Source organism: Panthera pardus, unplaced genomic scaffold, assembly GCF_024362965.1.
Source record: "Panthera pardus isolate Hobbes unplaced genomic scaffold, ASM2436296v1 HiC_scaffold_6, whole genome shotgun sequence".
In the NCBI taxonomy this organism is placed as follows: domain Eukaryota; kingdom Metazoa; phylum Chordata; class Mammalia; order Carnivora; family Felidae; genus Panthera; species Panthera pardus.
The window spans coordinates 60239241-60252362 of NW_026526991.1; the positions used below are offsets into that span (position 1 = coordinate 60239241).

The 13122-nt window shown below is 34.9% G+C and overlaps 1 protein-coding gene across 1 annotated transcript; it reads left to right on the plus strand.

Annotated features, from left to right (window-relative positions):
• The first annotated feature begins 1756 nt into the window (after positions 1–1756).
• On the plus strand, positions 1757–2698 carry LOC109261081 (olfactory receptor 10C1-like). Its single transcript, XM_019439604.2, has one exon. The coding sequence runs from the start codon at positions 1757–1759 to the stop codon at positions 2696–2698; it is 942 nt and encodes a 313-aa protein (XP_019295149.2).
• The last annotated feature ends 10424 nt before the right edge of the window (positions 2699–13122 follow it).

Genomic DNA, 13122 nt, shown 5'->3' on the forward strand with positions numbered 1-13122 from the left:
AAAAATAAAGAAATATTGCCAATTGTGACAACATGGACGGACTCGGAGGGCATTAGGCTAAGTCAAATAAGTCAGAAACAGAAGGACATACACCATATGATCTCAGTTATGTGGAGTCTAAAAAATATTGAACTCGAAACAGAGAGTAGAATGAGTTGGGGAGTGGGAGAAATGGATAGATGTTGATCAAAGGGTAAAAGCTTTCAGTTATAAGATGAATAAGTTTGGGGATATAATGTATATAGCATGATGGTATTAGTTAATAATACTGCATTGTATACTTGAACTTTGCTAAGACAACATATCCTAAGCTTTGTCATCACACTCAAAATGATAACAATGCATGGTGATTTAGGTGTTCATTATCCTAATTGTGAAAATTATTTCACAATTATATGTATATTATATGTAATTGTCATGTGTAAACTTTAAATATGTAAAATTTTATTTTCCAATTATATCTCCATAAAACTAGAAACAAAATTTAAAAATGTGTTATGTTTGAAAATAAAAATTCTCAGAATGAATGAGTTTTTCCACTTCTTGAGGAAGTGCAGAAAACACATTGTTCACGTTTCTGACAAATTATTTTAATTAGAAGCATTCAAAATTAGGAATTGCCCTGTTAAGGTCTCTTTATTTATGTTGTTAATTTCCACATAGATAATTAAGTGAAAGCCATCTGTGGTGTTAATGGAGCTTCTTTGTCCCTGCACTGTGCCTACAATATCACAAAGACCTGAACAGTCACTGTCCATTTGAGGAGCTTAAAGAAGATTACCATGGCAAACATTCATAAATCCAATAATTAGTTCAATTGCATAATGGAAATCCATTAGAAAATTTTCATTTTACACATTGAAACTTAACTGATGTAACTAACAGTAATAGATTCTCTCTGGAAAATGTGTTCAAAAAATGAAAACGAAATTTACATCGAATGTTCATTGTTGTTTCTGAAGAAATCCCTCTTGAGAGAAATCTAATTAAACTGTGCAGTGAATACAATCCCTTCGGTCTTTAGTCAGAATAAAAATACTGCCTATTCCACCACCAGTTTGGAATTGTAGAAAGTCTGGAAGACCAACAGGGAAAAGAAAATTCACCTTATGGTTCTAGGTATGTTCCCCTATTCATAATTTCCTGTAAAATTACACTGAGGTTGTGGAAAGAAGATTCTGTTAGTTTTGGTTTCCATGGATTTTACCTGCCTAATCATTTGATTATTTTTTTCAAATCTAAATGAGTAACTTCATGTATGCAAATAAATAGATACATGGCTGGAAATATACTCCCTTCTGAACCCTTAATTGTGGCTTGAAGAAAAGTGTGGAATTCAGAACCTAAATATAGCACTTTTGTATTTTACTCTTTACGCTTAAGTTTTGTGTAATTTTTCAATAGAATATCTTCCCATATTGCTTACATATACCCTGTGTATAGGATTAGAATATCAATAAGATAAAAACAAAAATTAGATTATATAATTTAAAGCCATTGTTTTCTTTTAATTTTTGTGAAAACACCACAAGATCTAGAAAACAAAATCAGGAAGAAAACTGCATCTATTTTAATTGGGCATTTATTTAGAAATATTTATCAAAATAAATCCAAATGTTTAGGTTCTCACGTAGGACCATTGATCCTACGAGAGCTCCTTTGCTGGGGTTTGATAGGCAACCATGGTGGTCTGGATTCCCTTCAGGATTACCTGTCCTCTCTGTTGTCTCCACAGATGTCTGGCTCTGAGCCTACAATGAGTGGAAATCAGTCCCTCTGCACCAAATTCACATTTGTGGCTTTTTCCTCTCTAGCAGAGTTACAGCCTGTGCTCTTCGTTGTGTTCTTACTCATTTACTTGTTTACTGTGGGAGGAAACCTCATCATCATCTCCCTGATCTGGGTCTCCACTTCCCTACACACTCCCATGTATTTCTTCCTGGTTAACCTCTCCTTCCTGGAGATGTGCTACATCACCAGTGTGGTGCCTCAGATGCTGGTGCATCTGCTGATGGAGACCAAGACTATAAGTGTGGGTGGTTGTGCAGCTCAGATGTACACATTTGCCATCTTGGGACTGACAGAATGCTCCCTGCTAGCAGCCATGGCTTATGATCGCTTTGTAGCTATTTGTTACCCGCTGCATTATACACTCTTGATGAGCCCTCGCATGTGTTTGATATTGGCTACAGCGTCTTGGACCACTGGGGTGGTGGTGGAGTCAGCCCAGATCACCTGGATCTTCAGTCTTCCCTTCTGCGGAACAGGAAAGATTCAGCACTTTTTCTGTGACATCATGCCTGTAATGAAACTGGCTTGTGTTGATACCTCCCACAATAGGATTGTGATGTTTGTTCTCTCCATGATCTTCATCATGACTCCCTGTTTGCTCATCTTGTGCTCCTACCTGCGAATTCTTGTAACCATCTTGAGAATCCCTTCAGCAGCTGGCAGACACAGAGCTTTCTCCACTTGTTCATCTCATATCTTGGTTGTTTCTCTGTTCTATGGCACTGCCTTGTTCACTTATATCCAACCAAAGACTGTACACACTCCAGAAACAGACAAAGCAACTGCACTCATGTACACAGTGGTCACCCCTGCTCTGAATCCTGTTATCTATACCTTGAGGAACAAGGAAGTAAAGGAAGCCTTTCAAAGGGTAACACAGAGGAATCCTCTTAGACAAATGGCCTAACCCAGCCATAGTGGATGAAACATATACTAATATACAGATAAGTTAGTTACCCAAGGTTTTATGATGCATCTACCAATATACATTGTCCTTAAAGTATTTGTACCATCCAACTAGGAAACACTTATGAATGTTGTACATTTTTTCAATGTGTTTAAGCAAAAGGGAACTATGTAGTAGGGTCTGCAAATTATTTATCTTTCGTTCACAAGCATTTCCTGTGTCCTGGACACTATTCATTTTTTCCTTCTCCATAAGTACTAGGATTAAGCTTGGTATCCTTTACACCACTTTACTGAGGAACTGAAATATTATTGTGGAGAATGTTAAAAATGAATAGGAAGCAATTAGCAGCTTTTTAGTGTCAAACATAGGCTGTTAGGATTTAAGTTCTTAAGTGGAGTACACTCCCTAATTACTTAGCTCTCTATACCTAAAAATCATGCATCTTAAATTATAAATTGTTAATAAATACTGTTGAGTGTTATACACTATAACACAACTCTAAGTATTTAAGGTAAGTGTTTAAAATGTCTAACTTGTAAATCCAGTGACACCCTGATTCTTTATTCAAAACTAGATTCTTCCCTTGCTCTTATTCACTTAGTGTTTGGTTTTTCATATGAATCAAGTTTTAGAAAAACTCTTCCTAAGTGACATTCATTCTTGTTACTCCCATTCTAAGCCTTATTTAAATGTATATGTTTGAATATAATTTCCTTTAGGAGCTGACCATTTATTCTAGCTAATTAATTATATTATTTTTGACCCTGAATTATCAAGAACAGGACTCCCAAAATAAATAACTTTTAAACAAAAGCTGGTTTCTTATGGCAACTTTGGAGAAGTGAGGTGACCAAAATAATTTAAATGTTCAGTAATATTTTGTAGAAATTAGAGTTAACATTTTATTTTTATCTTAGTGTTTTCACCCTGTAGTCAAATCTTAATACCAGTGCAAGCAATTTATTTGGAAGGACTCAGAAGTGAGAAAATGATACAAGCAAGGGAAGACAGCCACTAAATTGCCCATTATTATGCCAGGTACCATAAAAGGCCACTAAAATTTATTCTTACAAGGGAAATCGTGTAAAGCACAATCCTAAAATGTATTGACATATAGGCCTGTGTACATACACACCTATCATACACATTGATTGAAGGTTGATCTTAGGGAGCATTAACTCTGACAGTAATACTTACCTGCTAACTGTTGCAAACTTCTGGAAATGCCCTCAAGAACAGTGATTTGGATTTGTGACATCTGGAAAGTATCTGGCATTGGATCTTAAGATGGCAAGTTGGAGGGATATAAGAGGTAAGACTGTCAGTGAAATCTACCCATTTATTTTCCAGAAAGATTTGAGATACTTGTATTTGTGATAGTAAAGAAGGTAAAGTATATGTGTGAATTGGAATGAATATAAAATAAGAATTTTATATTTCAGTAATTATATTTCTGTGTTGTATTTTCTGGCTCTGTTTGTAGAATGGTAGTTCCTCAAAGGCCGGTGCTAGAGCTATACATCACAGTTCTGATATATAACATACTCATAATTAGGGATGATAAACATATTAAAGATGAAGTGTATTTGAACAAAATTCCATGGACAAAATCCCCAAATCTCATTAATGTTTAGTATAAAGGGGATGCTTTGTATTGGAAGATACATAAGGAGTTACTCGAGTTCTTCTAGCCAGTGAGCCTGCATATCCAAAACAACAGTAGTAGTAAGAAACAAAAGGGGCCTGGAAGCATTGTTCAGCCCACAAGAAAGGTTGATTTTCTTTTTCTTTTTAACATAATTGGGGTATTTAAACCTAAATGCAAACCACGCGGTGTCACATTACCTTGTATAAAACATAAAATATTCATAATTGTGGGTGTTCTGATGAACACACACTTAATAGCTCATTGTATCTTTTGTTTTTCACTCCTAGCACTAAGTGGATGCAAATAGAGAAAGAAATAGTGAACATGACTAATTATATTCAGCTTAAGTAATGGATCATGGGAAATGTTTCATTGGGTAATTTTGAAAAATAGTCACACTTAAACACTACTGTGTGACTATGTTCTTGGAACTTGTACCTATAGTCTTTCATCATTAATATGCTTGTAATAATGTAATAACAGAAAAACAAATTATTTTCTTTTTGATTATGTTTCTAGGTTGTGGTGATTAAATGGGTAAAACATTATTAAAAATCACCTAGCTTGTGTCCTGACACTGAGGAACCATATAGTAATAGTTGCTATCACTATCAATTAAAATAGCATTGTGAACTAAGTTAAGTCCTGTGGACATAAATACAGTGTCAGCTTTCAAGTACTGAGAAATGGTGTGTTCTTGTTTTAATGGCTGTTGTGATTACTTAACCATATTGTCTTCTCATAGCAAATCTCCAGTACTCTTATCATCCATGCTCAAGAAAAGACAAGTACAAAATACTTGAAGGGGACAGAAAGGGAAGCAGCTAAATTTGATAACCAAGAATTCATTTCGTATTGCAGGATGTGATAAAACTGATCCCTGTGTCATCATTCAGTCATCCTCTCAGTTACCTTACATTTACTATATTGGGGGAAAAAAGATTACATAATGTGTGTGTGTGTGGGGGGGGCTAATGATAAAAATATGACACTGCTATGGAAAGTGTTTCCTGTTTATCTTACTTTTAAATTGTGGTTGTCTTCCCCCCACCCGATCATCTTGTCTTCCCCTGTATTGAATACACAGTATATTGTTTTGCCCACATTATCATTCTAGTCAAATTATCACCCAGGTCCTAAGTTTTAGAATTGTGGTGATCAGAACCTGGATGGTTATCAATAGAATTACAGCTGGAAAGGATACATCTGGGTATTTTAAACTCAGAAACTAACTGTCACTACAAGTAGAAGCTGAACAAACATATTTTATCTCCTGTGACTGAATAACATGAATGTGTGCTGTCTCCTGTTGAGAGTGTTTGTGGTTGTACATGGGATACTGTGGTAACATTAGGTGAAAGAAACTTCAGAAGAGAGGAATGACTGAAGGCTTCATGGGCACTGTAATAGCAGAGCCTCGCCCTCTTCAAAGGTATCTCTTAGCTGTCTCTGAGGTACATGTTTACCTCACATATGCACCTCCCAACATACCGTAAGTCCAACAGCTGCCGGTCATTACAGAGTGTCTGATCCCTTTTATTGTTTTGCTCTTTTCAAATACTCACTGCCCTGAAAAACCACTTAGAGAGGATTTGCCGTTGCTATTTATTACCAAAGTATTAAGAAATCAGTCCATGTTTACACCAGAAGTAAAGTTTCTCAACCTCTAGTTCCCCAAAATCAGAACGCTTAATTTTCAGGAAAAGACACAACAAAAATTTCTTTACTAAACTTGTGTGGTATTTTATTTCTTGAATTCAAAGCAGTTTGCCCCCAAGTCAAAAGTTTAAAGAATATTTTCCACACATACCACAAAAGATAAATCAATGCTGACTATTGGTTTAGAAAACTGTGGAGAGGTTCCAAAAAAGCAACCTCAAAAAATACCCTATTGTAAAAAGTATGAAAGGAAAAAGATGTGTATACATCCTTAGTTTAAGTAATAGAAAGTTATGGACTCTAATGAGATGCTTTCCAGTACATGCCTACTTTTCTGAGACTTGCCCAGAACTCAGTCCCCTGACGTTAAGATAATTTGACATTACTTCCAAAGCCAAAACTAATTTTAAGTACCAAAAATCTCTAGTTAGTACATTTACAGACCTCCAAAATGATAAAACCTGATATTACACTTAACATTCTATGTTTTTAAGATATTAAACATTTTTAAAGGTGTGCCTGGGTGGCTCAGTGAGTTGAGTGTCTGACTTTTGATTTTGGCTCAGGTCGTGATCCCAGGGTCATGGGATTGAGCCCCGAGTTGGGCTCCACACTGAGTGTGGTGTCTGCTTAAGATTCTCTCTCTCTCTTCCTCTGCCCCCTCCCCCTCTTTTGCACTCTCTCTCTAATTAAATTCTTTTTTGTTAATTTTAAATCATGCAAAAAAGTTCATATTATATTTACTGTAACTATTGTTTTAAATATGCGATAGGCATGGAGTGGTGATTTTTCCATTTGCTTAACAATTTCAGATGAGGACAAAGGTGAAGGCAAGAGGCACTTGAAATTCTAAATAAGACTGCAAATGGATCAATAATAATTAGGTTTATTAAAAAAGCAGAAAGACCTAAATGTAGGACAGGAAATCATCAAAATACTACAGGAGAAAACAGACAACAACCCCTTTGACCTTGGCCACAGAACTTCTTATTAGACTTGTCTCTGGAAGCAAGGGAAACAAAAACAAAAATGAACTATTGGGACCTCATCAAGATTAAAAAAAAAACCAAAAAACCACTTCTGCACAGCAAAGGAAACAATCAACATAACTAAAAGGCAACCGATAGAATGGGAGAAAATATTTTCAAATGGCATATCAGATAAAAGGTTAGTATCCACAGTCTATAAGGAACTCATCAAACTCAACACCCAAAATACAAATAATCCAGTGAGGAAATGGGCAAAAGATATAAATACACTTTTCCAAAGAAGACATCCAGATGGCTAACAGATACATGAAAAAATGCTCAACATCACTCATCATCAGGGAAATACAAAGCAAAACCACAATGAGATACCACCTCGCACCTGTCAGAATGGCTAAAATCAACAACTCAGGAAACAAGGCAATGTTATGGAGAAATGCTGGTGGGAATGCAAACTGGTGCAGCCACTCTGGAAAACAGTATGGAGTTTCCTCAAAAAGTTAAAAATAGAGCTCCCCTATGACCCAGAAATTTTACTACTAGGAATTTATCCAAAGCATATAAAAATGCTGACTTGAAAGAACACATGCACTCCAATGTTTATAGCAGTGCTATCAACAATAGCCAAATTATGGAAAGAGCCCAAATGTCCATCGACTGATAAATGGATAAAGAAGATATGGTATATGTATATATATATATATATATATATATATATATATATATATACACACACAATAGAATAGTACACAGCAATCAAAAAGAATGAAATCTTGCTATTTGCAACAACATGGATGGAACTAGAATGTATTATGCTAAGCGAAATAAGCCAGAGAAAGACAACTATCATATGATTTCACTCATGTGGAATTTAAAGAACAAAACAGATGAACATAGGAAAAAGGAAGGAAAAATAAGATAAAAACAGAGAGGGAGGCAAACTGTAAGAGACTCTTTAATACAGAGAACAAACTAAGGGTTGTTGAGGGTGTTGGGTGGGGGCATGGGCTAAATGGGTGATGGGCATTAAGGAGCACTTTTTGGGATGAGCACTGAGTGTTATATGTAAGTGATGAATCACTAAATTCTACTCCTGAAACCATTTTTACACTATACGTTAACTAACTTGGATATAAAAAAAAAAGTAGGAAGTCACCCCCCACCACCTCCTTATGTATAAGGAAGGCTGAGGAGGGTGTGAGGCAGTGAAACTGTTACACTTGTAAAACAGCCAGGTTCATGAAATTTTTCTACTTCTTCTCACACTACATGGCAAACAAAAGCAGCAAGTCCACCAAATTACAGAAAACAGCCTATCTTAAAAAGTGAAACTGGACTGTAGTTCTCCATTTGGATGCTTGCTGTGATTTAGCACCTATGCATCTGAGTGAAGCCTCACATGACAAAACGTTTCAGATATATTTTGTTTGTATCCACTGGAGTTTGGGGGATTGTGTAAACATAAAGGCGAGAATCATTTCTTATCCAGTTAATATTGTTATTTTGAGGTTCGCTGTAGGAATCTTTAAAGGCAGTGTTTGACAGGAATGGAATAGAGAAAAAAATAAACAACTTAGGTACAAATCTAACAAAATATGTGTAAGATCTATATGAGGAAAACTATAAAACTCTGATGGAAGAAATTAAAGAACTGAAAAAAAGGAAACATAATAGCTTTGTACGTATCAGCAACATAACTAACTACATAATTAACTATAGGCTATCACTGCCTGGGCCTCACGTTTGTAAAGACATTTGCCCTTTTCCTCTTTCTCATCCCTGACTTACCAACCCAAGGTCTACAAACTGCTGGGCACTGGCTTGGTTTTTAATTAAATGAAATGAAAGATTTAAAATTCCATTGCACTAAATGTTAATCCCTAAAAGATAACTGGACGTTGTAGAAACTGACTGAGATAGTTCAGGAATACAAAGGGGGAAATCAAAACAGCAAGGTTAAACAGTGATTGGAAAAAGGTACAACCATTTCATAGCTGTGTTCCTAAAGACTTGAGCCTTCTAGTACAAATGTCTTATTTCTTTATGTTAAAGTCAGTTACACATAGTATGTATGTTGTATTCCTGCTTAAGTGGATTGGAATGACTAGAATGATCTATCCACACATTATTTCCCAAGTAGGAGAACTTACCAAAAACAATGAACACCTTATTAATGTTAAATTGATAATTTCCTTTATAATTAATGTGCCGATCTGTAAATTCATGAAATAAAATGTACACAGAACTTATTCACTTTATTTTTAGAGTCTTCCTTTTTCAATACTCTTTTAAAAATTTCCAACTCTTTTAGTAAGAAAGTCTCTGATGCATACTAGAAATATTAAACCCAAACTTTACTTTTTAGAAGATGGAGACATTTGTCATTCTGAGAGCACAGATTAAGAAACATCTCTATTAGAAGAATCCACCATTTTAAAGCAATGGGAAATGGATAGACAAAAAACAGGTGTTGGGCATACCTGAAACTGTAAAACTGTGGTTGGAGGAAAGAAATCTATTCTAAACACATTTCATTATGTTTCTGTTCTTTCATCCTTTATTAGTGCTAACATGTAAGAGACATCTTTTGAATTTTTAATCTCCTTAGCAACCAATGACACTTTGCCTTGTTTCATTTCAGAAACACATCTTACCAATTTTCAAACCACACGTTAGCACCACATAACACAGGTGGGCATGTGGCCAAGGCCTCACTCACAGAAGAGAGTGGCTCAAAGTTTGATGACCCAGTAAGGTCCAATCAAACTAACTTTTAAGGTTTTACTTAAGCAAACAAGAAAGTGATATCTTTTCCATTGGACTTGAACTTGGGAATATATAACTCTGGAGCTTCTGAGGACTGTAGCACAAGGAAAGAAAATAATTTGGTTGTAATGTCAATGAGAGGAAAACACTGCTCAGAGCTGCATAAATCTTGAGTCAGGACAACATAGGCTAGTGAATCCAGTTTTCATAATGTGCTACAATTTTCTATTGCATGAGACAATAATGCCTCTCTTTTATCATTTTTTACAGTATTTCAAGATGAGGTATTCCCTGCCAGTAACTCAAAAATCCTCAATGATTCAAAAGCCATTTTAACATTTTAATTCATGTTCTAGAGACTTAGACTTAGCTACGTTTTTACTCTTTTTACTTTTCTAGGAAAGATAAGCTATTGTTGTACATTCTAGCTTGACATAACTTTATATGGTGAAAATGTTCAATGGTCTTCCCTACAAATTTCATGAATTAAAATTTTTTTTAATGTTTATTCATTTTTGAGAGACAGAGAGAGACAGAGCATGAGCGAGGAAGAGCAGAGAGAGACAGAGACACAGAATCCAAAGCACGCTCCAGGCTCTGAGCTGTCAGCACAGAGCCTGCTGTGGGGCTATAACTCATGAACCTTGAGATCATGACCTGAACCGAAGTTGGACGCTCAACCGACTGAGCCACTCAGGCACCCCCACAAATTTCATGAATTAAAATATATTTTAATAATTCTATTAATCAAACAAATCTAGCATGCACATAGCCTTTAAGAGTAATTCCAGAATGATGCAAATGTGTTCAATAAATATCATTCAAATCTTATAGAACAAATAATTTGGAGTTATCCATTTGTTTGGCAGATTGTGTCTGAACGTATGTCATGTCTGGACATTTTTACACTTAAAAAAAACCTGACACTTTGTGACACTTTAGCTCTTACAACATATGCAATTTTATTAGAACTATTATATTTATTATAATTATTTAAAATCTACCCAAAGAAATATGATCATTCCCTTCTCTTGCTCCTTCACTCTGTTTTATGTATACATCAAATGAAGAACATGTCACATATGACTCATTTTTTGTCACTTAACTCTATTATTCTGTAAAACACTTATAACTCCCTGGCATCTCTCTCCACAAAAAGTTACAAGCTGCTTGAGAGCAGAGATGACTACTGTCATGGCCATCAATGATTTCCAATAAAGAAGTCCAAAGATGATATCTCCACCCTTCAGGGAGGACCTAGAAAGCATTAAATAGTTTAAATAAATACATTATTGATAATATCATTCAATTTTAAATGTTACCAGATTTGAAAGACCCAGATGAAGTAAAAGAGCAAATTCGTAGGGGTGGACAGAATTGCTGTTTGGCCACAACAAGGTTCAACTGAAGTCATTAGAGAAGCTGAATATATACAAGATAAAGTCATTATCATTACCCGTTTAAAGAACTCTTACAAGAGGCTTAATTTATTCTCAAATATGGAAAGCATAAAGTTAAAACCAATGAGAGGAAGTCACAGGAAAGCACCTTTCTGCTCAGTATAAAGAAAATCTTTCTAAGATGCATAGCTTTTTGAAAATGAAATGGACTGCTTGAAAAAAATAAGAAATTCTCAGTTGTCAAAAATATTCAAGTGTATTCTAATTGATAATTGATTTAGGAAGCATATAGAAAGGACTTTGAATATCGTTAGGTTAAATTACTTAACGCACGTCTATGACATAAGAAAGCACAACACATTCTTCATTTGAAAGTATTAAACACTAAAAGCGGGTGCCTAAAATTTAAATCTCCATTGTCTTCCTTCTTCCTGACCCCCATCCTCTACCTTTAGGTAGAATATGGTTTCCAATCTTTTGGAGGGTTATTTGTATGCATGAATGCTGTAAAATAGACAAGTAAAACCAAACATTTCTTTAAGAAAAATTTCTATTCCATAATCTTCTGAGAACCTATCATCAAATTCTTATTTAACTAAAAATAAGAAGAAGAATATCTATCCACTTTAAGGAAAGCTTTAAAATTTTGAAAGCTTTAGAACACTACATCTCTTACTTAGAATAAGAAACCCCTATCTCTAAGTGACAAAAGGTCTGGGAAACATGAAAGAAACATTTGAATTATAGCTTAATTATTTAGTGTCTGGGATTAGCCTCAAACAGAAGGTATAAAATGTTTTATTTTTGGCCAAAATTTAACATAGTTAGTATGTTGTTACTTCCTAAGTCAGTAGCCAGTTAGGATATACTTAACTAGTTTTGTTAAATGAGAACTTTGTATTTTTTTTTAATTTTTTAAAATTTTTTTTATTTATTTTTGATACAGAGAGAGATAGAGCATGAACAGGGGAGGGTCAGAGAGAGAGGGAGACACAGAATCTGAAGCAGGCTCCAGGCTCTGAGCTGTCAGCACAGAGCCCGATGCGGGGCTCGAACTCACGGACCATGAGATCATGACCTGAGCTGAAGTCGAACGCTCAACCGACTGAGCCACCCAGGCACCCCAGAGAACTTTGTATTTTTGAAGGCAATCCACTTTGCATTGTTTTGGGTAAATTGCAGACTCATTATTTTCACCATTTTACTCTCTTCTTTCATATTTATCATTTTAGTCATCACAGTCAGGGAATTTCTACCTGTAATTATCTTCCAGTGTTATCCCTAACTCTTGGTGGGGTACAGAAGAAAAACTCTTTTAAGGTGACTGAGTATAATAGATGTCTTTGAGAAGACTTGAATAAAAATATTTTTGGTAGCCATTTCTCAAATTCTGTGCATATACTTAATTGTTATTACAACTTGTGATGTGATTTTGATATTTAATTGAGTATTAGGAGCATTAATGTTGAGATGATTCATTATTCTGTTTTGTGACTGCTCTGGTTAAAAAGACTAGGTGAAAATAGTGCATCATACTCAACATAGTTTCTAATGTAGTTCAAAGCAACTACTCAGTCTAACCAATCAAACAATAACCCTGAGTTTATATATATATATACATATATATATATGAAAAATATATACATATAATATATACATATTATATAAATGTTATATATATAATATATGTATATAAAAGCTTGAAGTGATTACAAATAATAATACTATATTAATTGAGGGAGGTAAAGATTGTAACATGTTTGACTAATGGAAATATCTTTTTTGAACTTTCTGTAAAAATTTTGCATCATCTCAAAAGAAACTGTTTAATTATATCTTGCCATCCAGAGTTATTTAAAAAATTATTTTTTAATGTTTATTTATGTTTGAGAGACAGAGAGAGACAGTATGAGTGGGGGAGGGGCAGAGAGAGAGGGAGACACAGAATCTGAAGCAGCTCCA